At 38.4% G+C, this 25397-nt stretch overlaps 1 protein-coding gene across 3 annotated transcripts in view; it reads left to right on the forward strand.

The window, feature by feature from the left end:
* The window catches only part of SH3KBP1 (SH3 domain containing kinase binding protein 1), a 214933-nt gene that overhangs the window by 22656 nt on the left and 166880 nt on the right, over positions 1-25397 (forward strand). For 2 of the 3 annotated variants that reach the window (XM_027738275.2, XM_027738277.2), the window contains exon 2: positions 910-1067. In XM_027738275.2, coding sequence (XP_027594076.1) covers positions 910-1067 — 158 coding nt within the window. Of the gene's footprint in view, positions 1-909; positions 1068-25397 lie in introns of those variants that run through there. The other variant, XM_027738279.2, reaches the window with a different exon arrangement.

The following is a 25397-nucleotide window of genomic DNA, read 5'->3' on the forward strand; positions in this document are numbered from 1 at the left end:
AAGTAAACAGGACTAAGGTTTTACAGATATGGCTGTCCTAGACCTTGCCAGTCTGGCTCCTCCTAGTAGATATATGGTGAACCACGAAATACAACTATGGCCACTTCAAACCATATTTGAACACCCCAGGTCTATTATCTTTGATTATCTGAAGGAATTTTTCTGTCTTTATGACTTCTTTAATTCTCTGTAGGTTTCCAGGGATGGGGAGACCTCTTGGGAAAAGACAGAGATACACCATATAATGGTAGCAAGGTTATAATGCAAATCTGATAACAGACATTCAGAGCAGTAGGATTATTTCATCTTGATCCTCTGATACATAATCACAAGTGAAAGTAAATTTTGCTCCCTTTGGTGAAACCCTGTGGGAGCATGTTCATGAAGCAAAGCTTTGCATTTCTATATAAACAACAGTGAAACTCAGCATGATGCAAAAAATTCCTTTTAAATTTTCTTTGGGTTGATAGTGATGCATTTAGCAAAGTAGTTGCAGTGGCTTCAAATACTTATGAATTTGAGAACCTTTCCAGAAATAAAATACTTTAGAAATCCCGTGAACAAAAGCTAAAATTTGTCCAAGAAATAAAAATAAACTTTGTAATGCTGCCAGAATAAATACTGCTGAAGCATCACAAATTGATTTCCTCTAAACAGTAAAGAAAAATGCATGCTATTTGTTGCCTTACCATGATAGGCATTCCTGTATTTTTTCACTTTGGCCTCTCTTGCAGCAGTTACCCACAGAATGTTACCATGACATGTTGGCTATTTGATGTGCTCTCTTGGTTAAGCTGAATGTATAATTCACTGAGAATATATAATTGCATTGATATTTTCTTATGCCTTTCAAAGGCATGAAAACTGAAATGTAGTTAATAATTATGCACATGTGTGTTTCTCTTTTAGTGGAGGCGATAGTGGAGTTTGACTACAAAGCTCAACATGATGATGAGCTGACAATCACTGTAGGTGACATAATCACCAACATCAAGAAAGATGATGGAGGCTGGTGGGAAGGACAGCTCAAAGGCAGAAGAGGTTTGTTCCCTGACAACTTTGTAAGAGTGAGTACAAAGTGGAACTGTTCTTGTGTTGTGTGTATAAGTTTTACGTACTGTGCTGTTCAGGGTAAATATCCGCCTTTATATCATGATATTTCTTATAGCCAAAACCATAATAGATTGCATATACACATATATTGCATATATACAATACATTGCATAGATACATTACAATGTTCTATTGAGGCAATGCTACAGAGAAAAGATTACTTTCTTTGCAAACACAATGTAGTTTTGATATGCTGAAAATAAAAGAAACTACCCCTACATTTCTTTGCTGTTCAGTGATTATGTTTGACTTAGTGAGAACAAAGTGGTTATTCTAGAACAACTTACATGTCACTCATTTGAAATATTTTCTCTTCTCTGTAACTGCTTCTGCTTTTTTGGAACGCTTTCTTAGGTTTTATAGAAGCTTTTTTTGTGAATATTTATTCGTGGCTAAACTAGTTGAGAATAATTAAAGTGGATTTTTCCATACAGTTGCCTATAAAAAACTTTTCAAAAAATCATTACTTTGTATTTTGTGTAATGTTCCATATAGCTTCCAGTAATTCTGGTTTTAGGAAAGCCATTCAGAGTTTTAGAAACATCTCTTTTTTTTTTTTTTTTTTTTTTTACTGGCATCTGTGTGCACACATATGTTTGCACATAAGAGGCCAGCTATTAGTACCTCTGGGCCTCCTTGATTTGTCATTGCAGACCTAGGCTGTTAGTTCCTATAAAACTCTATAAACTTGGCTCTCCATTATGAAAAAGAGAGCCAGAACTACAATAAATTACATAAATAGATTTTATGTTAATCTTTTACAACAGCTTCAGAGGATCTTTGGTACTTTCCCTTTTCTAAGGGTATAAGTGTCTTTTTCTTTTTTCTTTTTCTTCTTCTAACTGTGTAAGCCTGTTGTGTCTTTAGACATATGCACATAATGAAGTAATTTCATTTTGCTTCAATAGCACTGCATATGTCGAGGTAATTTGGGAAGGTGGTCTGGTGGTAAACGTAGCCAGCCCATAGCGGGGGGTGTGGGGGTGGACACAGGAGCCTCAGGTGTTTCTGTGGGGACAAACATACTCACATCCTAATCCTTGCTCCTGTCATTGCCAAGAAGAACGAACAGCTCTGTGTCTGTCAGGCCGTAAAGATTAGGAGGAAATAACAGCCTCAGTGAGATGAAAGGGAGTGGAGGAGGAAAATGGATACCCTGTTTCTTGTTAATCTCTGAAAATCCACACTTTGGGGTAGGGGGAAGAAACTATTTTGGTTCTCCTTATGTGTTGGTAATATTTTTCTGCTTGAACTCTGATGAACTGTGAAGTTCTGTGGGACAAATGTAGGCTTCCTCTAAGCTTTCTCCTGGCTGAATCTGCTGCTGATTTTAGGAGGTGCTGGATTTAGTGTTCTAAACACATGTGGCCTCTGAATTTCTGTTATGGAAATATAATAATCTAAATATGAATATTTGCAAGTTCTCCCCCTTAGTACCTCATTTTTAAGGCCTCTTATTTCTAAAATGACTTCAAACTGTGGCATCCTGTCACATAATTAAAATATAAATAGCTTTTTCTCAATAGAAAGTTCTAAAACAACAGTAAATGGTTTAGATTTTCACAAAATCACAAAATACACTGAATTGGAAGGGACCCACAAGGATCACCGATTCCAACTCCTAGCTCTGCACCCATTCTCATAAAATATTACTCCCTGCTCTTTCCTTCCTTCCCTCCTTTTTCTTTTTTTTTTTTTTTAGTCAGCATCCAAGACTGTCTTCTAAAAAGCTAAAAACCACATCGTGTTCAAGCTGAGACTGAGAAAGAATTTAAAGTCAAATACGTTTTTCATAGTTGAGCATTTCCTCTCTAAATTAGGTAACATGGAGTGGAAGATAAAAATTTACCAAAAGTGTAGTTAGTTTATGAATCTCTTGAGTGAAAAGCTTTATGTTTCTTCAGTTTTTCCTGTGTAAATCTCCTTGTATCTGGAGAGCAATAGTCAAACAAAACAGCCGTCCCATTAGAAAGCTGGTTGAGTGTGATCATTCTGCCCGGTAAGATTATAAGTAATTGTGAACTTTCTCTTTTGTTTTTGGAAAATTTTTGACCCAGTGTATGCAGAGTGGAGCTCACCAGCAACCAGTTCATGCCCCATTGCCAACGTGTGTGTCAACAAGGTAATTAAGAGGCAGGCAAAAAGGGGTGCTACAGATGAGTGGTGGACTTGAATGCAACTCCAAATTCCCATTGCTTGTCAGAGTTGGTTCTAAGAGTAGTTGAGAAAGTTACTCGAAGGTAAAAACTATTCATGAAATTCTTGAGGTACTTTGCATTCTACCTTCAAGTGCTGGGAATAATTTCTTATGGAAGAGCACTTTTCCTTCCTGTGATTTTATTTCCTTTTGAATAAGTTCATGATGACATTCCAAATAAACTGTTGGGGTTTGCAAAAATTGAGTGTTTGGCTGAAATGAAACCATGGGATTAACATGGTAAGGAGTCCTGAATGGTCTCTGTTAGCATTTGTGCACAGATTATGGAGGTGCAGTTTGGAAGAAAAGATACAGAAATCAGAAATGAAAAAAATTAGGGAAATGCAGTATATTGAAATGTTTATGAAAAGACAAAAATGTAAAGTGTTACTTAAGCAAATAAAACCCCCCATATTTTTCAAGGGAGTAGTAGGTCATGAATGTGGAAAAGACTTTTGGAGTTGCCTGTAGAAAAAGTGGTTTTAAATTTCTTGGAATAAATGCAAATTAGGAGAACACTGAAGTGGAGTTGTCTGAAGACAGATGTGAGAAAGAAAAGGAAAGGGGAGGTAGCAATGATATGTATGCAGTACATGTGCAGTAATTTTTTTTTCAAGGGACTTTCACTATGAAGTTGTATCAGAGGTGCTTCCTGTTCTTGAATCTGCAAAACAACTGCTCTGAATTTTTTCTATACAGACACGAGAAAAAGAGATTCATACCCTTCTTATGCTCTGCAATTCAGTATGCAAGGGGTAACAGAAAAGGTATTTGAAATTTATTTTCTGTTTTCATTGCTGAGTAGTCTGGGGCTATGGTCACTTGGAAGATTTTGTGGAAGAAGTTCATCTAAATATGAGAAAAAATCTTTGGTCTCTCTTTAAGATCTGACTTACCTTTGTCCATCTTTGAAGATACCTACTTTTATTAGAGTTACTGGTGCTGAATACGTAAGAAATGTATGAAGGTGTATCTGGTTGTTGTCTTTTTCTGTTTTCTTTCAATTTTTCAGGTAGAGAAATAGAAGTATGAGTGGAGAATTATGTATTGTTCCTGGCTGTCTGTTTTACTTCTCAGTTAAGCAGCTGTAAAAGAGGAGGTAGCAGGTGATTGCAGTGTTGTTCATTTACACGGTATAAAGTTGGTTTTCAATATCTTTCTGTTTTGAAAACTTTAACTTGAAATCCATACTCTGCACTGCAAAACTGTGTTTGTAAGTGTGACAGTGTCTGAGACAGATTTTGCTGATAGCAAATGAAGATGCAGAAAGCAGGAAACTGGTGCAGAGCCATGCTTGCTGGCTTTAATTTTCAAAGCGAATTCTATGTGGGATTGAATAGTGTTATACTGGTAAACTGAATTTCTGCATGTGACAACCTTAAAGCTTGTCTGTACTCCAGAGAGCTTGCCAATATTGTTAGCAGAACTGGGGGTAAATTTATTTTAAGTAAGAAGTTTAGTGGTAGTTGTTTTTGCAATTCTGGTGTATAGCTTGTGTTTTAGAATCAACGAAACAGGACAGGGAGTTTGTGTAGCTGTACTGCTGGCTCGGGTCAGAACAGCAACCTGGATTTCTTGTTATGCAAGCAGAATACAATCTTTAAATAGTGCATGTTAGTTGTAGGATGTCAGGGATGTTGATGCTGAATCATAAGTACATGGTGGAGGTCCTTATCTGTTACTTCTCATTTAATTTTCTTCTCTATGTTTTGTTTGTTTGATTTTAATTTCCACAACCATCCAGAAGTTGCAGGGAACTGTGAGTGATTCCTTGCTGAGACCCCCATGCTTGTTACACATCCCTATCCATCCCTGTTAGTGCTTTCATAAAACCTGTCATAAGACTGGTCCCGTGCACATGCAGGGGCCCTTTGCAGCCATAGTGTGGCTCCTGGGAGGGAAAAGAGAATATTCCCCATATCCCAGAACACTTTGGTTCCTGCAGTGCTTTCTGCTTCCCTGCCCTTCAGCTGCTGTTTGGTACCTGTCAGGTCAGAGAAGCAACCAACTTCCCTCCTGCTTAGCCAGTAACTTTTGCACTCTCTGACACCTCTGTGACTTCCTGCTTTTGCTTTGGGGCTGTAGGTTCGTATTGCCTTCACTGCTCCCCTCAGTACTCGGAATACTGTTAACTGAGTGATGTCTGCGTCAGCTTTGCCCAAGTAGCCGCTTGTCGCAGTTCGATTCACTTAAGAGTTGGACTCAATGGTCCTTGTGGGTCCCTTCCAACTCACAATATTTTGTGATTCTGTGAAAGTTATGACATCAGTGGAGGCGCTGAGGTTGTATGTAGACTGGGGAAAGCAGTGTTATTTCTGTCCATACCTGAAAAGATAACTTGCTTTATGATTCAGTGAATGGTTATGTTGGGCTTTTTGGTTTGATTTTGTTCTTTTTTATGCATACTTACCAGGAATTTGCAATTCAGTTACTGAACTTCTTGTGTGTGTGTGTGGTGTATGTGTGAAATCTTACTAGAATACTGTCTATGTATTCGTTTTAAGGAAATGTTTTAGATTGTAGCATCCTAACTGTTAGGTTGTCTTGGGAATAAAAGCCAGGACTACTAGTTTCTTATTCCAAGTTCTGGGTATGGCCATTAAACTTGTTATCCTTACAGTGAAATGTAAGAGAATATAATTAGTGAAAGAAACTCAGATTGGTTCCATCATGTGAAAATGTTGCCTCTTTGAGCTTTTGTTTCTGTCAACAGCAATTAAGATTTTGTGGGGAGAAACATAACATCATGGGTGTGTTATTTTGTATTATTGTTGCTCGTACTGCAGTGAAAGTAAAACTAATAAAACAAAATCTTTTTCCCTCTCCCAGCCCATCTCCTCAAAGACACAGATCCGCAAGATGGTCTTGTACCAGTCAGTAGTCTCTGACTTGGCTGTGTTCGCTCTTACAAGGGAATTGAGCACTCTGGGCTCTCCTGGATGCCCAAGGCATGATTACAAATGATGTCACACCTCAACCTGTTCGTCTGGATTCAGAGGAGATGGTTGAGCTCCCAGTGAGGCAGCTGCCCCTGGGTGTTTGGCCTGGAAGTGATTTGAGACTCCCAGGCAGTGAGAGAGGCTCTTTCCCATTCCCTGGGACAGGTCACTGGTGATACTCCCAGCTGGATGGGAAGGGTGCCATGCTCATTGCAGTCAGCAGAATGGATCCCGTATGTTTATCGTGGGGGCAAGCGTGGAGCTGGCTGGCTGGTGGTGATCAGTTTGTTGGATATGTTTTCATGGCAGGCTTTGAGAGGGGGATTTCCTCGGGGGAGTGTGGGGGTGTGGAACAGACAGGAAAAATTGTTGTTGTTTGGGGCTGTCAGCTGTTGGATATTTTGTGGGAACCAGCCTGTGAACACTTTATGAAGTATGTGAAAGTGAGAGGGTTTTAAATACGCGCAGCAGTCATGTAGTGAACACACAGTAATGTGAAGCTTCAGTATTAAGGTTTTTATTAGTTTTTAGTGACTAGTACATTGTATTTCAAAAAGTAACCTTCTGAAAAGACATTGGCTTACTTGTAATTGTATATTGATAGAACTGATGGAAATCCAGCCATGGATCCAACTTCTCCCATGGCAGGGGAATTTGAGGGAAATGGTCTTTAAGGTCCCCTCCCCTAACCATTCTATAATTCTATGAAATTTATGATTTTGCAAACAAAATGCGTTGCTTTTCATTCTTTATGCATTGTAATTGCTGATGTTTAAAAACATTCTTATTTAAATACACATAATATTGTTTTACCGATAGAGTTTAGTGTAGGTAGTATAAGTTAATATACAAAGGAAACTCAATTATTTCCTCTTCTTGTTCAGGTTTGTCTTTTGTATTCTTAAGAAAACCTCAATAGAGTATTCCTGTTTAAAATATGCTGTTGTTTAAATTGTAAATTACAAAAAATACCCGCAAAACACAACAAATTTGGACTAAAAAGAAACTAAACACTTTTCTGTTTTCCTCTTTCTGAAACTCCAAGCCATGAGGAGAATCTAATCAGAGACTGAAACATGGACTGAATGTGCTATCTAGAAGTTATCTTTTCAAAGATAACTTCTTTGGAGATATAATATCATAATTCTTTAAAGTAGCTTCAGTTTCTTCAGAACTTAGTTATATGCTATTATTATTTGAAGTCTGCGTTATATAGAGAATTCAATGTGGTTATGGCAATAGCCTCTTAAGGTAGCTTCCATAAGGATTTATAGAATTGATAGGATTAGATGGTTGATGGCGTTTCTCCAGCCTAGCCCTAAAAGGTTGGGAGGCAGAGAAGGTGTCCTGAACTTATACTTTCTCTTCCCTGAAATCAGTTTTTTCTTTTTTTTCCCCCTCTGGCAACTTTACAAACTCCGGATGTTTTTATTTTCTCTGTAGATTGTGTGTGGGTGGGTATGTTAGTAATCCATGTATTTTGGTCTGATTCATTTTCACACTTGTTCTGGCAATTGTTTTACTGTTGGAGGAGGCTGCTGTGAGAAACTCTTCTCTGTAGGTAAAATCTGTAGAGGTGCTTAGCAGCATTTGCTAAATATATCTTGCAAATATATATCTTGAAAAATATACTTCTACAGTTTGGGATTTAAAGAGAGTACAGCTGTGTATCTGATTTTTCCTGGCAGGACCAAAAAAATCATTAAAATTCTTAAAACACAAGCCCCTAGAAAATTGAATTGCAGTTCAGTCCCACTGCTATTTGAAGATAACGTGTGAATACTTGTCGATATTTCCACCTTTTTTGCAATTTAATTACAAGGCCCTGAGGTGGATTCCCTCAACTTTAGGAAACGTTATCTGATTCTGATGGTTTTAATATTTGTTTGCAAAAAAGTAAGAGAAGGAGTATTCTGAATGCCTGTGGTGTAGCTGCAGCATTTAATAATCGTAATTGTGAAGGGTTGTACTTCAAGTTTAGTCTGCCAAATAGTCCATTTTCTCCATTACAATGATCCAGACTTCATCTACTGATTTTCTTTCAGTTTGTATTACTTAAATTTTAAGTAACAGTAACAGTAAGTAAGAATGAAGATGGGAACAAGAGGGACATGTAGAAAAAAAGAAAGCTATCAGGGATTGCAAGACTAGTTGCTCTAACTGCTGCTGTCATGACTTAATGGTACTGTTTACTTCTGATTAAACACTATAATTTATTGATAGTAAATATATGTGTGTATGTGGGGGTTGTTTAGAGATGTTGATTTTTAATTTATTTGGATTTTCTCTGTTGTATTTGGGTTTTACTTCTATGTATAGGAGTGCTGTTTTTTTTGTGAGGTATCATGTATAGACCATTTAACAGCTTTCATGTTTTTATAAAGTGTCGTTCCAGTATCAACTGAAATGACAAACTATTTGCATTATTTGCTATTAGAAATAATGTTTGAGTAATTAGGTATCTTTGTGTTCTGTGTCTGTAAGTGCTACAATTTCCTCCTAAAATCTTATGGGAACCATTGGGGAAGCTGATGGTGAAGACAGTCCTTAAAGGATCCACCATTTCTTGCTGTCACTTAATTATTTACTCTACTAGAATTTCACTGGCACTGTTGGTAAAATTATAATAGGACAGAGTACATTAGAGCAGTTTAGGTTTATGATCAGGGAACATGTTGTTCTCTTCAGAGTTGGAAAGAGATGAGTGTATGTGAGTCTCGTAATCCTCATTTTTTGGCTTCGTTACAGCCATATGAAATATATTATTGCATATATATATACATTCTAGTTGTTTAGTTACCCTTGGAAAAGACAAAAGTGCAAGTAAACTACCATCCTGTAATAGGATGAGTTATTAGTTTTGACTTCAGACTTCTTCAGTAATGGATACTTAGCGCTAAAGGTTGTGATGGGGGATGGTGAGGAATGAAAGGCAAGAAACAAGTAAAGCATACGTTTTTAAAAATAACATTGGTACCTCCTTGCCAGTGAAAAGGAACAAGGCAAACCTGTCATCTTTACAGAAGGAGGTAATGACTTCTGCTTTTATTGAAATTTTTTTTTGACTGGGAATATTGAGGGAAATAAATGCGTCACAAGTAATTCAAGAACTGTGCAAGGTCTATGTATTTACTGCTTCACAAAACCTCGATTTGTCTGTTTCCCACTTCACGAGGACTCACTGCACCTTTTGAAAGATTGATTCAGTACTCGTTCTTCCAGAGAACTTGCATTCACCTTCCCAGAAGCCATAAGCCAATATTGTCAAAAGCCTTGATTAAAAACACCTTTCCAACAGAAAACGTCTTTAAAACAGAAACTTCTTTCGTAACTTTCTTGGTTGCAAGTTATTCCCATTATTTTGGCTGGTTCAGGATAGCCAGCTTAGCTAAGCCTTAGTTTCCCTTTTAAACATGCTTTGGTGTGTTTGGGCAGCGTGATTTGTCTGTCAGTGTTTACTTAATAACTGATAACAAATCAAATGAAAATCTTTTTTATCCTTTTGGGTGGAAATGATTCTCTTTGTACTTGGAGCCAAGATCATCCTGACATTCAGCATTCCTTTTGCCACCTGTGTTTATCAGCTTTTTAATTGCTTGATTGTTTTGTTTTTGTTTTTGTTCCCTCGCCCCAAGCTTCCTTATCGTGCTGCCCCCAGGGCCTTGCCAGCAGGTGAGCAGACTGCCTGTCCTACCTCACATTGCTGTCACCTTGTCTGCATCACATGGCCATGGCACTTCAGAGACATGGTTCATACACTGTCATCAGCCACTGCTGAGTCACTGGCCCAATGAGTACCTAATAATTATAGGTAGAAGAAGATAAAATTCAGATCTTCATGTTTTCTTTATGCTTCTCAGATGTCCTATGTCTTAATTTTATTGTACTGTCAAGTACAAAGACAAAATGTAATTTGTTCTTCCTTCTAAAATGACCTCCTTCCAAGATTGAATTGCAGAAATATAGATGGAAAAATGTCTGTAATTCAGAACTCTCATGTTAACTATCTTGAATAAAAAATATCTAAAATTCACCGACCAAAAAGGTGCACATGTGTCTCAATGTAGCTTTCAGTAAATTTTTTAATGCTTCCCTTTTGTTTAGAGGAGTCTAATTCTGAAACTTAGTCGAATAGTTGCTATATAATTTGTTTCATGAAATTAGGTTCTTCTGAGTGGAATTACCTGAAAGGTGGTGTTGTGCGTGTACAGAAGGATATAAGCTAAGTTTTTTTCTTCTCTTCCCACACACCTTATTAATTTTGCAACCTTCAGTTGATTAGTAATGGTCTGTGGTGTCTTACTGTATTTACCTTTCTTTGAGGGATCTGTCCCTTCAAACTGAGAGCACTGGAAGGCCTATGGTTGTGAATTTGAGTTGATCAGTTTTCATGAACGAATTGTCACAATTAATGATGGTTAATTAAAAAACAAAAACTGATTTGTTACTGATGTTGTGTAAAAGTGTATAATGCTAAGGTTAAACTAAAATCCTGGAAGGATTTGAGTTAGCTTGCTGTGAGATATCACCAGTATTTTTCCCTGCAGAAGGAAAGATCATATGTACTTTGAAACCTCCTTTCAGTAGTTCACGGAATAACTAGGAGGATACAACTGCTTACATCCACCAGTTCTTGTGGGACTGAGCACTGTATTTCATAGTCATTAATTGCTCTGTGGTTCTGCATAGAAAACTTTCCAATTTCTCTATTGTCATCTGACATGTTTTTAGTAGGTAATATGAACTTCTGCAGCCTTTCAGACAATGTGAAAGTTTTTTAAAGACTATTCAAACTGGTAGACATCAGGGGAAACTTTTGAGTAAGTGAAGGAATTAAACTGTAAAATAAATGCTCTTTTTCAAACTATAATCCCTTTCCTGGTGTTTTCAGCAATACCTATATATGTGTTCATGCAGTAGGTGTGCATAATGTGTGTATACTGTATGCAGAAATAAACACTGGATCTAAAACCAGAACATACAAATTAAGGTGTGAGAAATTATTTTTAAAGGGACTTTCACTTTACAAAATAAAGAAAGGAAGTTTATTCTCTGGTATCATCCATTAATTCAACCTTTTTTACTCCACTAAGCAATTGCATAAGGTTGTTTTTTTTAAATCTGAGAGTTTTTAGAAATAAGTAGAATGTGTGTTGCTTGTGCCTCTGAACCCTGGTGACACTTGCAGTGACACTCTGTAATATTGACCCCATTTCTTTGTGCTGGGATTTTTACCACTGCATTATTTCCTTAGTGAACATTCAGATATTTAGAAAAGAGTAGTTTTTGTTTGGTCTCTTTAAATTGAGTGTACTGTACTCCCAGTAGTTTGCTTTTTTTAAGGTTCATTTTTTTAAGGTTTCCATTAGAAGCTGCCCTTCTCTTCCCACTTCCCCACCCCACAGCTTCTGTGTGGGTTTTATTTTCTCATGGAGCTGAAACTGGGTGTACAAGTTACAGGGTTGAAGAACTCCTGCAGGGCTTCCTTGTTCATGCCTGGAGTTACTTGTAATGTGTTGGTAACCTGCCTCTTCAATCTCTGTACCATGTCCTTCTGCTGTCAAATTGTAGCTCCATGACACTGAGCACCATAAAGAATGAGAGAAAATACTTATTATACCTGTGTCAGAAAGAGGTTTTCATTTGAAGACTGGTTATATTAGTGGAGGCTTTCCTGGTCACGCCTTTGATTGAGCCTGTCTGTACTAAAATGAGATTCTCAAGTCCTACTATTGAAGAATGTGTGTGGAAGGACAGACAGGGAGATGGGATTTGAGTTTTAACAACCAGCAGTGCCAGGATTTGCTAATGAGTGCTAACAGATGTATTTGTTTTCTGCTGATGTTTTCAGACATTCAGAAAGTAAAAACAGGATTTACAGGGAGAGGCTAAATTACTATCTCTTACTAGATTGCGTTGTTGGAAAAATTGACTAGGCTCCCAGACTTGGTATCCTCTCATCAGATCTGGCAACAAGCAATGAAATTAAAGATAAATACTGGCTACAGGCAATTATTTTTAGTTAAAGCCAATTAATATTAGCTGGTTAGACTGCTTGAGAGAAAAGGGAAGTTTGCATCACTGGAGCGTGATACAGAGTAACAGGGGGAGATTTGAACTTCAAACAGCATTCTTGGTACTGTGCTGCCATTATAGTGACACCATCATTTTATTCAACTTCACCTCAAAGTAGTAAGATTTTGCATTCCTGCTGCTGTCAGGGAAATGCAGGTAAGTAGGACTTGCGAAAAGGTGTCACATGATGCTGTAATGGATTTGTGAAGTAAACCACCACAGATGCAAAGATACATAGGATAAAATAATACAAAACCAAAACGTTCTTTGTAGACATTACGGATGAACAGCCTCACTTGTGGTAGGAATATGCATCTCCTGCTCTGGTGTACCATTCATTGTTCTTTCATGGTTATAAGAGTGTTAGTGTAATGTATTGCCAGAGAGCTCCTGCTATGCAGCAGCTGTATAGCAAAGCTTTGCTTCGGGGCCATCTAGTAAAACCCTACTCAGGAAGCAAACAGGCTGTACCAGTAAAAGCTCAGTCAGTTAAACCAGTTTAGCTAGTTTAAGTCAGTGGTAGGAGCTTCTACTGGTTCAATTACAAATCACACCTGGTAGTCTTCCTGCTTCAGCTATGCTAACAGAAGTTTGCAAGTAGGTACCATTTTGGGAAATTCCGCTTTGGTTGTTTACCATATGTAGCACATTGTTGCACTGTAGTCTTTTCCTTTTTTTCCCTTCTCCTTTTGTATCTTTTTTTCCCGTCCTCTCCAAGGAATTTACAGCTATGCCTCTTAGTTGAACGTAGCTGCTCTTGGATATGGTTATTGACTACCTGCCTCTCTACCTGATACATTTACTGCACTCTTGGAAGAAACAAGAGAAGTTTAAGGTTTGAATTCTGTAAGTGGAAGAAACAGAGAGTAGTTAATATTCAGATTTTATTCTCAAGTGAAAGAGCTAGAATGAATAATGACAGCTTTGTAAGCTGTGCGAGATAATAGGACAGCATTTAAGATCCAAATAACTATTGCTTTTTCATAAAACAGTAGCATTAACTCTGTTTTTGTATTCAAATATTAGCAGATGAGACAACTGGAAAGGACTGATTGAACAGTTTCTCTAACATTTTTTTAAAGTGAAAGGGATGCCTACTCGGTATCTGGAAAAAACTGCTTTAAGATGAACCCATAGTGAGCTAACTCCACTGTACAGGAAATGTAGCTAAAGCACCCAGTGACATTGTTTAAAATGTTAATGAAGCATTTTCGTGCACTGCAGAAACCATAGCTGTGCTAGCACAAAACCAAAGTTGTGTTCAGTGGTGTACTGCCTTGCAGCTCCACTCTCCTGGGTGCACTTGTGTGCAGAGAGAAAAGCTGTACAGCTTGTACTATGTTAGATTGCTTTCATGAAAGTACTAAGAATGATGTGACTAAGCAAAGTTTGGGGAAGCACAAGTTTGATGAGGAAAGAAACAGAATAAATAAGAAAAGACATGGAAGAAATGGGCATGGGACAAACCACATAAATTCAGGCATCTCTTGACAGTGTTGAAAAAAGCAGTGCTCTAATGTCTGCCAATTATGTGGTGGATTACATAGGAACTTCTCTAGAACCTGGTTCTAGCCTGTAGCACTTCCTTCCCACTGCTGTTTCCAACTTAACCTATTGTAACAGAAGTTATTCAGCATACTGTCTATTCCTGCGTTTAGGAAAGGTAACTTCTTGGGAATTAATTCTGCCACACTGCTTGTGTTAAAGCTTATTGTGGACAGATTATGATTTTTGCCAAAAACTCTGTAATAGCATAGTTCCCCACAGGAAAGTTGGGTGCTGTTATAATACATGGTCAATCTTTTTCATTGTAACTCACAGGTTGTATATATGTTCTAAAAAATACATTTTAATCTGCAAGGTGGTGTTTTAGTTAATCATGTAAGTAAGAATAAGTGTTGGAATTGCTTGAATAGTTATGTTTTACGTGGCTTAATTTCTTTTCCTAGCCCTCACATGAATGCTTGCTCTGTGTTATGATTGATTGCAAAAGTAAAGATAACTTTATTTGCAGTGTTTTTGCTTTGGGAGACCGATTTTATTCTGTCAAATGTCATTCAGTAACACTAGGTTATATTTGCTTCCACAGTATAAAGCATTCTCTCCTCTCTCTATCATTGCTGCAACCCAGCCTGATATCTGAAAAACAAGTGTTATTTTCATTCATACATCATAAAGGTAGCACAGAAAGATCTGATACAATGCCTAACCCACAATAAAATCTCAGAGGAGATTAGTTCCAGACAGAAAATTGATTTTCTCAGAAGAAACCTTAAGGGAGGCTCCTGGGGAGTAGCAGAAAGCAAAAATTGATCATCTTTTCAAGAAGGAAAAGAAGGAGAATTTGGGGAACTCAAGCCTCACGTTGACCTCCTGGAGTAATTTCCAAACACATGAAGGACAAGAAACTGGTTGGCAGTAGTCAGCATAGATTTATGAAAGGGTACTCATATCTGAACAATCTGTTATTTTTCTACCATGAGATCACTGACTTGGTGGAGTGGATGTTGTTTATGTTTATGACTTGTTTATGACTTCAGCAAAGTATTTGACACCTCCTTCCATATCTTGACAAACTGATGAGATGGAGATCACATAAGTGGATGGTGAGGTGGACTGAAAACTGTCAGAAGTGCCAGACTCAAAAGGTTGTGATCAGCAGCAGGAGGTCCAGCTGAAGGCCAGTCACTGGCAGTGTTGCACAGGGAGGGATAATGGGGTGATGCTGCTCAGTCTTCAGGAATGACCTGGATGACAGAGCAGAGAGGACTCTGAGCAAGTTGGCAGGTAATGCAAAAGTGGGAAGTGTTTGAGTCCCCAGAGGATTGTACTGCCATTCTTAGAGGCCTCAACAGGCAGCAGTAAAGGCTGTGTCTGAGTGTCTGGAAAACAGCTTTGCAGAGATGGACCCTGGGATCCTGGTGGACAACAAGTAGATGATGAGCCAAGAACTGGTGCTCATGGCAAGGGCAGGTCCTCACTGCCTGGGCTGCATTAGGCTGAGTGTTGTGAGGAGATGGAGCAATGGGATCCTTCTCCCTTTCTCCTTTCTGGTGAGGCACATGTGGAGTGCTGTGTCCAATTGTGGGTCCTCCAGTACAAGAGAGAGATGGAGATAGTAGAGTGAGTCCTGTGAAGAGCCCTGAAGATGGATGAGGGATTGGACAAGCATGTGACATCTGAGGAGAGTGTGAGAGAGATGGGACTGTTCAACCTGGAGAAGAGAAGACTCAAGGTTTTGTTATTGATGTGTCTGAATACATGATGTGATGGAGTACAGAAAGTGGAGCCAGAATCCTCTTGGCAGTGGAAGGAAGAGAGACAATGGCTATGAATTGAAATATAGGAAAATCATTTAAGCATAAGAAAAAATGTTTTATTGTGAGGTTGGCCAAACACTGGAACAGGTTGTCCAGGGATGATGTATACCCTTCATCCTTGAATGTAATTAAAAGCCTGCAGAACACAGCCTTCAGTATCCTGCTCTCACTGACCCTGTTCTGAGCAGAGGTGCCTTCCTGCCTTCAGCCATTCTGTGAGTCTGTGAAAGCAATTAGTTGGATCACAGTACTTTGGCTCTATAGACATCACTCAGCTAAGGAGTAGTAAACAGGAGTGTCAGTTGAAGTATGGAGGACAAGACACCTAGAGGCTGTATGTGGGGAACAAGTGACGCCTTTTCTGTATAATCAAGTAAAGTGTTGGTTTTAGTTTCCGCTTCTATTTATAACTACGTATTTTTTCTCTCAATGAGCAACATGTTTCACACTGCAATTAAAAATATGTCTTTCCCACTGCTTATATGCACATACACTTATGCCAAGAATAAAGACGGAGGTTGCACCAGCATTTTGAAATTGTAATTCTTGAAGCACTTGAATAGGCTGAGTGAACTCTGGTGCCTTTAGCTGATTCTTTTTTTTTTAATGTAAAACCTAGCTTTCTGCAGGCCATACTTTTATGTGCATCCCTTCCCCTCTGTCCTTCCTCCCCATATGCCGCAAGTTCTGAAGTGACCTTTAACTGTGAAGAGGTGAGTTGTTAATTTATTACAAGTAACCCTTTGTGAAAGCAGGCAGCTGCAGAGAGTATCCACATTCTGTGAAAGACAGCAATACAAATTCAAGGCATGTCTGATGTAAAAGAATCCAGGGGGAGAACAATGGTTAGAGGTAACTGCTGATAAAACTCGTGTACAAAGAAATAAAAATATCAGAGTATCATCAGTCTGTTACTCTGAGTAGCTTCAAATTACTCAGAGGGGTGGGGAGGAGGTAACTGATTAACGTGTGTGAGTGTGTGTGTATCGGTTGGTTTATGAATGAGAGAGCAAGGGCGTAAGATGAGTTTGGAAAACATCTCTTAGTTCATCCCCCTACTCTTGCAGGCTCTGTGTTTCACATTTATGAAGATTCATTGTGTTGTTGCTGTGCCCAGCAAATGCTGCTTGAGAATCGTTTTGCTCTTGTGCTTAGCAGTGTTCATTTATACTTTATCCTCGTGAGTTCAGATGGCTTTTTGGGTTTTTTTTCCCAATGTTGTTTCATCAATCCTGTTTGCTCTTTGATCTTAAGCAGACATTGAAGGTCTTCTCTTTGCTTGAGATACTGTGGTGAGGTAGGCTTTCATTCTCTTGAGAATACTGGTAGCACTTCTCTCTATTTTATTTTACAGTGCATGTTATGTGCTGGGCAGACATGACATGATAGAGTGATACACAGTAACCCAGATTAAGCTTCAGTATTGCAGTGTATATTGACTTTGACTTAGCCATTATCCATTTAATAATTTTCTGTCGTTTTCGGTAACCTGTGAATCAATTCATGGATGTGTATTTGTCAAATGGACTCAAAACTATGTGAGAAGCAAAATCTGCTTGGTACTTTGGAAATCATAGGAATTTTTAATAGCTAGGAATTTTTCTAGCTAGTCTGAATTGCTATAACTTTCTCTGAAACTCATCTCATTATAAGATTGGGGTTTTTTGAGCTGTACACTATTGATTTGTTTGAATTTTTTCATGTCATCAAGATTACTCTTCTCTCGTTAGCTGCCACACATGTAGTTTGGTCTTTTCTCCAGAATTGCTTTTTACTAGCTTGGTTGCATGTGTGTGTTTGTGTGTTAATTTGTGGACTTTATCTATCAGCCAGCAAACCACCTGCATGTTGTCTGGTAAGCAGGATGCAGACTGGGATGAGATTTGTCATACACTGAAGTTAGCATCGGGTTTTTCAGCTACCTGAAATAGCCTCCATTTCACAGTTCCTGTAGAGCCATCTTCTCTGTACAACCCTCTTTCTTTTACTGCTAATTATAACCTTCTCTTATGAGTTCTTACAGCAGAGAATTTCCAAACTGTACCAAGGGGAAAGAAGGATTTAATAATTCAGAGAAAAATGATTGAGTGAAAGGGAAGAGAAAAACGATTGTGGAGAAAAGGTTGTGATGTGTATGGGGCTTTATATGACTTTGTGGAATGATTTAAATAATTTGGCTGCCAAAGGAATCACACACCTCCTTTGTCATTCATGGAGGGCTCTGCTAAGACAGAAGCTTTGTATGAACAAGATGTTTTCAGAATAGAGCATTAGAGCAGCCTGATCTGTCTTGAAGTAAAATTTATTTTCAGCAACCATATTCTAAACATGCTGTACCCAGTGAGAGAGAAGTACAAAAAGCACAAAATCTTGGAGTAGAATTTTGTCTCTGAGTTCAAAGACATTTGACAGAGGCCAGCCAAGATAGAAAATTATCTGGATTACATATGGAAATGTAATATTTGCCTCTCTAGGACAAACCTTTTAGAAACTGGAATTAGGTTGGTATCAGATTTAAGTTAGGAAAATAGAGGAACAGTGAAATTACAATAGAGCAGTTAAGGGAGAGTATTGTAACAGCTGGGGCATGATTGCTGTTCTGAAGAATTAAAACTGGTGACCACTGTTAAAATAGATAGAAATAAAAAAATAAAAGGATGGAAAAGAACAGTGTGCAGTTTTAAATATTTCTGTTGAATTGCTAACAAGGGCTGAATTTAAGAAGGGTGATTGAAAGGGAGTGAAGCTGTGGGTTGGGGTTAAAAAAGGCTTGAATAGGGCACTGTAGCCAGGGTAATATGCTGAAAAATATAAGTGCAGTTAAAAAAATGCCATACAACACTAAGATGAAAGTGGACTGGAAGAAATGCAGCGTAATGTTCAAACACAGCATAACAGCTCTGCTGTGCTTCCTTTGGGGTTTTGGGGGGTTTTTGTTGTTGTTGTTTTTTTTTTCATGCATCTTCTTCCTCAGTCATCACCACTGTTAATAAGCATACCCCTGTGGCTTTCTCTTCAGACCATAAACAGTGTCTGTAAACCATCTCTACTCCAGCTGTTTCACAGAGGTTTGGTATAAAGACAGAGGGGCAAGATGAGCGAGAGCTGATGGAAGGCATAGGAAGTTAAAAACTGGAGCACTGAGGTGGAACAGAGGGGCTCTTAAGAGCCACCCCATAGGGCCCTCAGTCTATTTGTACTGAGAATACCAAGGTTTAATACAAGCAGCGAAGAGATCCTGGATTAAAAAGTCCTGTGATAATGTGTACTGGCAAAGACAGACAGCTGTGTTTGTAAGATTTTTGTTCCTGTGGTGTTTTTAAATGTGCCATGGTGACTTTATATAGATTTCCCCCCAATTAGCCTCCTTTAAAACTTCAGTAAACTGCGTAATCAAAATCAGTTTCTCTGATCTTCTTTTGATTTTTGGGTTTTCACTTTTGAGAGGCACTAACCAGCAGTTACTTTGCATAGTTTTTTTTTATGTAATCTTCTGTTATTGGTGATTTGCAGTATTAGCTTCATGGATTTGATCCAAAGCTCTTGTAGTCTATTGTATTGGAATCTCCTTGGATTGCACTGCCTATTGCTAATCATAAGATACATTTTCTTTAATTTATGCTTTTGCCTGAACATTTTAATATATGGCTCTGTACATGTGTGTGCCTCTTATCTATCTCCAAACCATACTCTTGAGTTTTTTTGCAGTGCCTAAAGAGGAATAGAAAACACTGTGAATTGCGTGTACCAATGTTGTGACTTAAATGACATACCTATAGAGTTTGTTCACTGTCTTTTTGTTTCTTGAAACCTCACTCTTTTAAATAGTGTTAATAAGAATTAATTCTAATTGTCTACAAAACCTTTAAAGTTGAATCGGTGCAATCTGTTTTGTTGTATCAAGGTGGAGTAGCAGAAGGTAGCCCTTGCATCTACTACCTTTGCAGAGGCTAAGTGTCATTCTGAATTCTCTTTTCCTTTTTGTGGCACAAGTGGTATTTAGATCATCTTCCTTAGTCACCTGTAAAGATCAGAGTCGGTTGTGACAACTATCTGGGACAGGCATCTCTGCAAATAGTATCCTCAGAACATACAGGAAACAGTTCTTGTTCAAGCTGAGGAATCTCTGTGCTAGAGCAACTCAGCATGTCTTTGTTATAATTATGAATACTTCAGGCCTCAGGGGCTGCAAGTAATCGTCATGTTAAGAACCAAACACCTGCACCAACCTAACTTTCTCTTGAATACCTGGTTAATATATAATTAATGACCACATTATTTAAAATTATTAATATTAATGTTGTAACTTTGCCTCTGAAACACTTAGTGATACCTCTAATATTTGCTTACAGTAAAATAGGTGTGAACATTCCAGAAGGACATGCACTCTGAACTTCTGCAAGCTCTTCAATGGCTGCTGTAGTGGCTTCTCTGACATCGGCATTTAACCAGTCTGGTTAACACTGTTTGGTGACACTTTGAGCATAAAAGATGCTAAATAAAGCTTAATGTTGTGCAGTACAACACTACCAGTGCAGATGGCAAACAGCAGTTTCATTCTTTGTGAAGTTGGACCGCTTGCACAGTGTTTGCATAAATTCAAGCACGATCTGATGCAAGGAGAAATAACGTGTAGTTGTCTGTTTTCAGAGCAGCGTGCCAAACGTGGAGCCAGTTAATGACAATATGTTTCTGATTTGAGCTTCAGATACATTTTTTTTTCTTTTTGGTAATACATGACTGATTCAAATAACAACTTGTTTGTATGAATATAGTGTCCCTAAAATGATTGTGTAAGTATTGTGATCAGAGGACTCTGTTAGCTTTATGAAGCTTGAGCATGAACCAGAACTTTTGCTGAAGTAGAAAGTGCTACTTAATATGGAACTTAATATTCCCTTTAAAGTGGAATTGCAACAATTGGAATGACCAACAGCTATGAAGAGACTGTCCTACTGAATTCTGATGCACTTAAAAAGAAGAGGTAGTGTCATAATTTTGCTGCCTTCTTGCAAACCTCGTAACAAGTATTGTGGAAGGAAACGTGACTGTCCTCTTTTCATGAGAAGATGCTGACAGAAGAAACAAGGGTGAGCTAAAGGCTGCAAGAGTTTATTGCAGAAGCTATTTCTACATAGTTGCGTGGCCATTCTGCTGAAATGGGAAGAGTAACTATTGTTGTAGTTTACTGTCACAAATAACCCAATCTCGAGGACTTTTACAGCTTAAAAAATGCAGCATAATGCAATGGAAACTGGTAAATGTTGAGGTGGTAAGATTCATCATATAGTGTGACAATGATCATCTGGGATGAGCACCTTATTTTCTGTAGGAATTTTTAGAAGCTACCTTTTGTCAGGAGCAAAGCTCTTTTCTGTACTCATTCATTTCTTGTAAGGAAGAAGGGAGTTTCTGCCTACTTAGATGGGATGACCAGTTGACTCACAAGAGCATGTAACTTAACCATGTTTATTCAAATATGATAGCCTGTCATATCAAATAAAATTTCTCCAGTGTATTTCTACTTTAAAAGATTTTTAGTTAAGTAATGATTTTTTAATTTTTTTTCTTTTAAATGATAGAGTTCATGGAGAAAATTATCTGCTTGCTCTTTAAAAACCAAAAAAATCTGGAATAGATGAATTGACATCACTAAAGCCTGAGGCATAACTTTAATTAGTTACTGGCATAGCTTCCACTACAGCTATTATGCAGTACATACCTTAGGGAATGTTTGTCTCAGTGGATTTATACTGTCTTATGCTGCATGGATTTTTCTTACCAATGTTAAAGAAATGAGTGGAAGTGCTAGGGAAACTTTTTTCATTAATTCCCAAAATGATGTTAGAATTTTTAAGCATATAATGGTGGCTAATCATCTTCATACCTGTTTTCGTTTTGCACTTTTTGGAAAAGCTGCAGAGACCGTAAGGATTTATTACATTTCTTGAACAAAATCCTTCTCAGGTACCAGAGCAGTTGTTTGTTTTCAGAGGAAGTATCTGTGCCTGTATTAGCAGCATGGGTACAAGCAGGAATGTGGTTTTGTGTTGATTTTAACAGAGCAGACCTGAGGTTTTTTAGTTATTCTAAAAATGTTATTTTTTATGAAGTTTGTCCCCATTGCAAAATGTCAGCAGTTACCCTTGCACTTGTGTTCAGAGGATGCCAGGGAATTTGCTCCAAAAGCAGGCATAGCAACTTCACTCACAGTCCTGTTCCTGAGCACCTTGGTAGGCTCCAGCCATGGGGCCCTGTCTGGCTTCCTGGGAGCCTGTGTGAGTCCTTCAAGGGCTCCTATTTTTGTGGAGCTGCAGGTTCTTTTCTGCATCTGTGCTGTGAGGAAGCAGACCACCAGTGAGACTGGCAGAATAGATTCTGTAAAGGGCACTGCTTTATCAGGGCCAGGAAGCAGTTGTTGGCATTCAGTCTTCCCAAAAGATTACATTTCTGTCCAAAAATTCAAACTTAAATCATAAAAAAAGTTTGTGTACTTGTTCACAATGTTACTATCCTAAAACTGGAAGTTGTAGTTTAAGGTACATGCCTCTGATGCCAACTTGAACATATGAGAAACCAGGTATAAAGTCTCCTATCCTTGGGACAAGGATAGAGATGAGATAATGATAGAGAAACCTGTGTATCTTAATACACTCGTTAGAAGGGATCAATGAAGTAAAGTCTCCTCTCCCTTCTGATTTGGTAAGACATGGAAAACTACTAATAATTAGTATGAAGTATTGTGGATTTACTTTTCCTTTTTTGAAACTCAAATCCAGCTCTAAAGAAAACATCTTGAAATGCAGTTTTGGAGACTGTTACTTCTGTGGTTTATGAATTTGCCCTTACTAAGGAACTTCATGAACCCTGGAAGTCACTTTTTACCTCTTCCTTCTTTTGAACTGTTTGGGTTGCACAGAAGTGACAAACATATGCAAGTCTTCAGCTACTCATAAACCTTCCTTTGACAGGGTGTGCCAGAGACTTTGCTGAAACCTGCATGTGAGGTGTTATTACCTACACTTAGGCAGACGTAGCCCTTTCAGGGTCTTGGACACCTCAAACAATTTTGGTATAATTTCTCCCCCAGTCTGACTGCTTTAATCTGTGTTCAAGGAGCTCAGGAAGTTACTTTGTTTGTTTGCCACATTTTTTTTTTTGACTCCTGAGTAGCAGCTGAGGGAGTCAGTCAGAGTTGTATATTTCTTGGTTTTAAAATGGCTGTTCTCTTGTTCATGTTCAAGCTGAAGATACTCCTGAGAGATCCTGGACGAGACACAGATGACTCATCCTCCTCCCTCCTCCCTCTGCAGTGCTACAGAAAGTTACTGTGGCTGATGGCTGAGCTCCTGACGCTAAAGGGGAGCAATGGAAGGCAGCTGGAGAGGCTGTCTTTTAGAACTGAGTGGAGTACTGAAGTTTACCATCAAAGAGAATGATCTAGGAAAAACTGTATTTTTGATGCATCATCTGTTAAAAGCCACATTTTTAGAGCGTGGAAGGGAAATAATGGTCCGAGTTTGGAGATTAAGTACTAAGTAAGATAGTATCTCTCTTGGGTCTCTGAAATTGTTAGTAAAGTGTTTCCAGCCCTGGAAAACTACTATTTGATATAATGGCTGCAATCCTGAGGCTCCAGATAGGAGCAAGCCTGTATTTCATCAAGCTGTGCAAATGTGCACGATCCCAACACTCAATGAAAGGTTGATTGTTTTAAAATAATTGTCAACAGCCCTATGACCTCATCCTTTGGTGTGAAGGAAGCCAAGAGATTTCTTTGTATTTTTCCATGTTTTTCTCTAAAAGCAAATCAAACTAATTACAAATATTTCAACATGTAGGTGAATAAAGATATACTAAAGATTCAAACAAATGACAAACACATGGAAGATAAAAACAGAAATAAACATGGCCTTGCCTGTTGAATGGCTATGAATGCCAGTTCTGTCTAATGTCTGCTGTGGTGGAAACAAGAGAAGAGAGAAAGGTAATCTGTAGATGTCTCAAGAAATCCCTAAAGAGTCTGACATCTCTAACTGTTATACAACCATACTTGTGACAGCTGGTCTTTGGGGTAGAATCTACAGTAAGAAGTGCCTTTGCCTGATTTTACTGCTGCTGTAGACTAACCACTGCACATACTAAAAGTAAACACAATAATTTAAGCTGTACAAGCATCTTTGTAAAATGATCACTTGTGCCATGTATGGTTGGTAAGAGTTAGACTCCTTGGCTAGCCTTTGTAACCACTGTCATTTGCAGCTAATGAATGCACTTCCTTCAAGTGGAATACCTTTTCTCCCTTGCATTTAGAGAAATAATATGCATTTTAGATTGATAGGATAGGGATCTAGTTGCTATGGGGTGATTCGAAGGTCTGTGGGGTTCCAGGAAACTCAGACAGCATGTCTGAGTGTTGCCACAGGGAATCTAACTTGGACTTCAGTAATGGATCCTACCAGCTGTTGATGCTGCCTGCCTGCATCTGTGTGTCCAGGGGGGTGTTCCTGAAGATGCAGTGCTGCAGCTGTGGTGGTAGGCAGAGAATACGTGTGCCTGGAGTGTTCTCATCCTACTGTTGCTTTCCTTGAAGTTCTGCCCCAGGCCTGAGGGGGCTTCTTTACGGTGACCCCTCTGGGGTGGTGGCGAGCACCGACTGCTGTGTTTACTTCGTCTCTCAGCACAGGGCTTCTGGATATGTTAAAGTTTCCAAAGGTTGGTTCAGAAGTTTGTGGAAACTACCTGAGAGCGTTATCTCTACACTTACTACGCCTGAGAGTTCTTTCTCTTTGCTTCTTCCTCTTCTCACTTCCTCCTCCTCCTCCTTTTCTTCTGCTGTAGAGAAACCACTCCATTGAGCAACTGTTTGTAACCCACTTGGAGTGGTTACCTCCAGCTAGATTGTGCTCAGTGTGGGCTGCCAGCCAGCTGTAAACATGGAGCAGTTTGAATCAAACTCATAGTGAGAAAACAAAAATACAGCCTTATGTTTATCACAGAAGAGATGGGATGCTTGAATGCTGCTTTGTGTTCCATCAAGTACCCGTACAAGAGAAAACACTGATTCCCACAGAATGTGACTGTAATATACTGTAACTTTTTATTTTTTATTATTAATTTACCTACATGATACATATTTTCAGGTTTCTTAAGAAGTAGTGCAGCAGTTAAGAGGTAATGGTGATGCAGACGGGATAAATCTACAATTAGATTTGAAGCTTTCAGCTGTGTTTTAAGATGAACTGTGCTTTTTAGAAAGGCATGTTTTCTGGGTTGTTTGGTCATATAATAAAAAAATCAAAGTAATTTATTGATGTTGGGAAGTATGTCTTGCTAGTAAGTTTGAGTACACATCTTTCTCAGCGTTTACTGGGAGAAAAGGACCTTTTGGAACATTTGATCATCTGTATTCTATATCTTTTTTTCTTTTTTTTTTTTATTTTTTTCACATTTTTGAAGAGAAGATGCTATACTAAAATCTGGTCAATGGTATGCTGCAGCAACTGAGAAATATTGATTATTAAAAAAAAAAAGTGTGTGGATGAAGCCAACAACCCAGCAACTGCGGATGATTTTAGTCAGCCTTGTCTTTAGTGTAGGAATATTTTTAAGAAAGTGAGGACAGAGAAAAAGACAGTAGATGTCAAAGAATTCTTGCTAGGACGTAGGATCTTGTGGTGCATTTTGAAGGATTTAATCTCATTTGGAACGTATGGAGGACTCAAGCAGTCCATTCACTGTGATCGGCTGTTC

This window comes from Pipra filicauda, unplaced genomic scaffold (assembly GCF_003945595.2).
Source record: "Pipra filicauda isolate LSUMZ 115617 unplaced genomic scaffold, ASM394559v2 scaffold12_size5214236_pilon, whole genome shotgun sequence".
In the NCBI taxonomy this organism is placed as follows: domain Eukaryota; kingdom Metazoa; phylum Chordata; class Aves; order Passeriformes; family Pipridae; genus Pipra; species Pipra filicauda.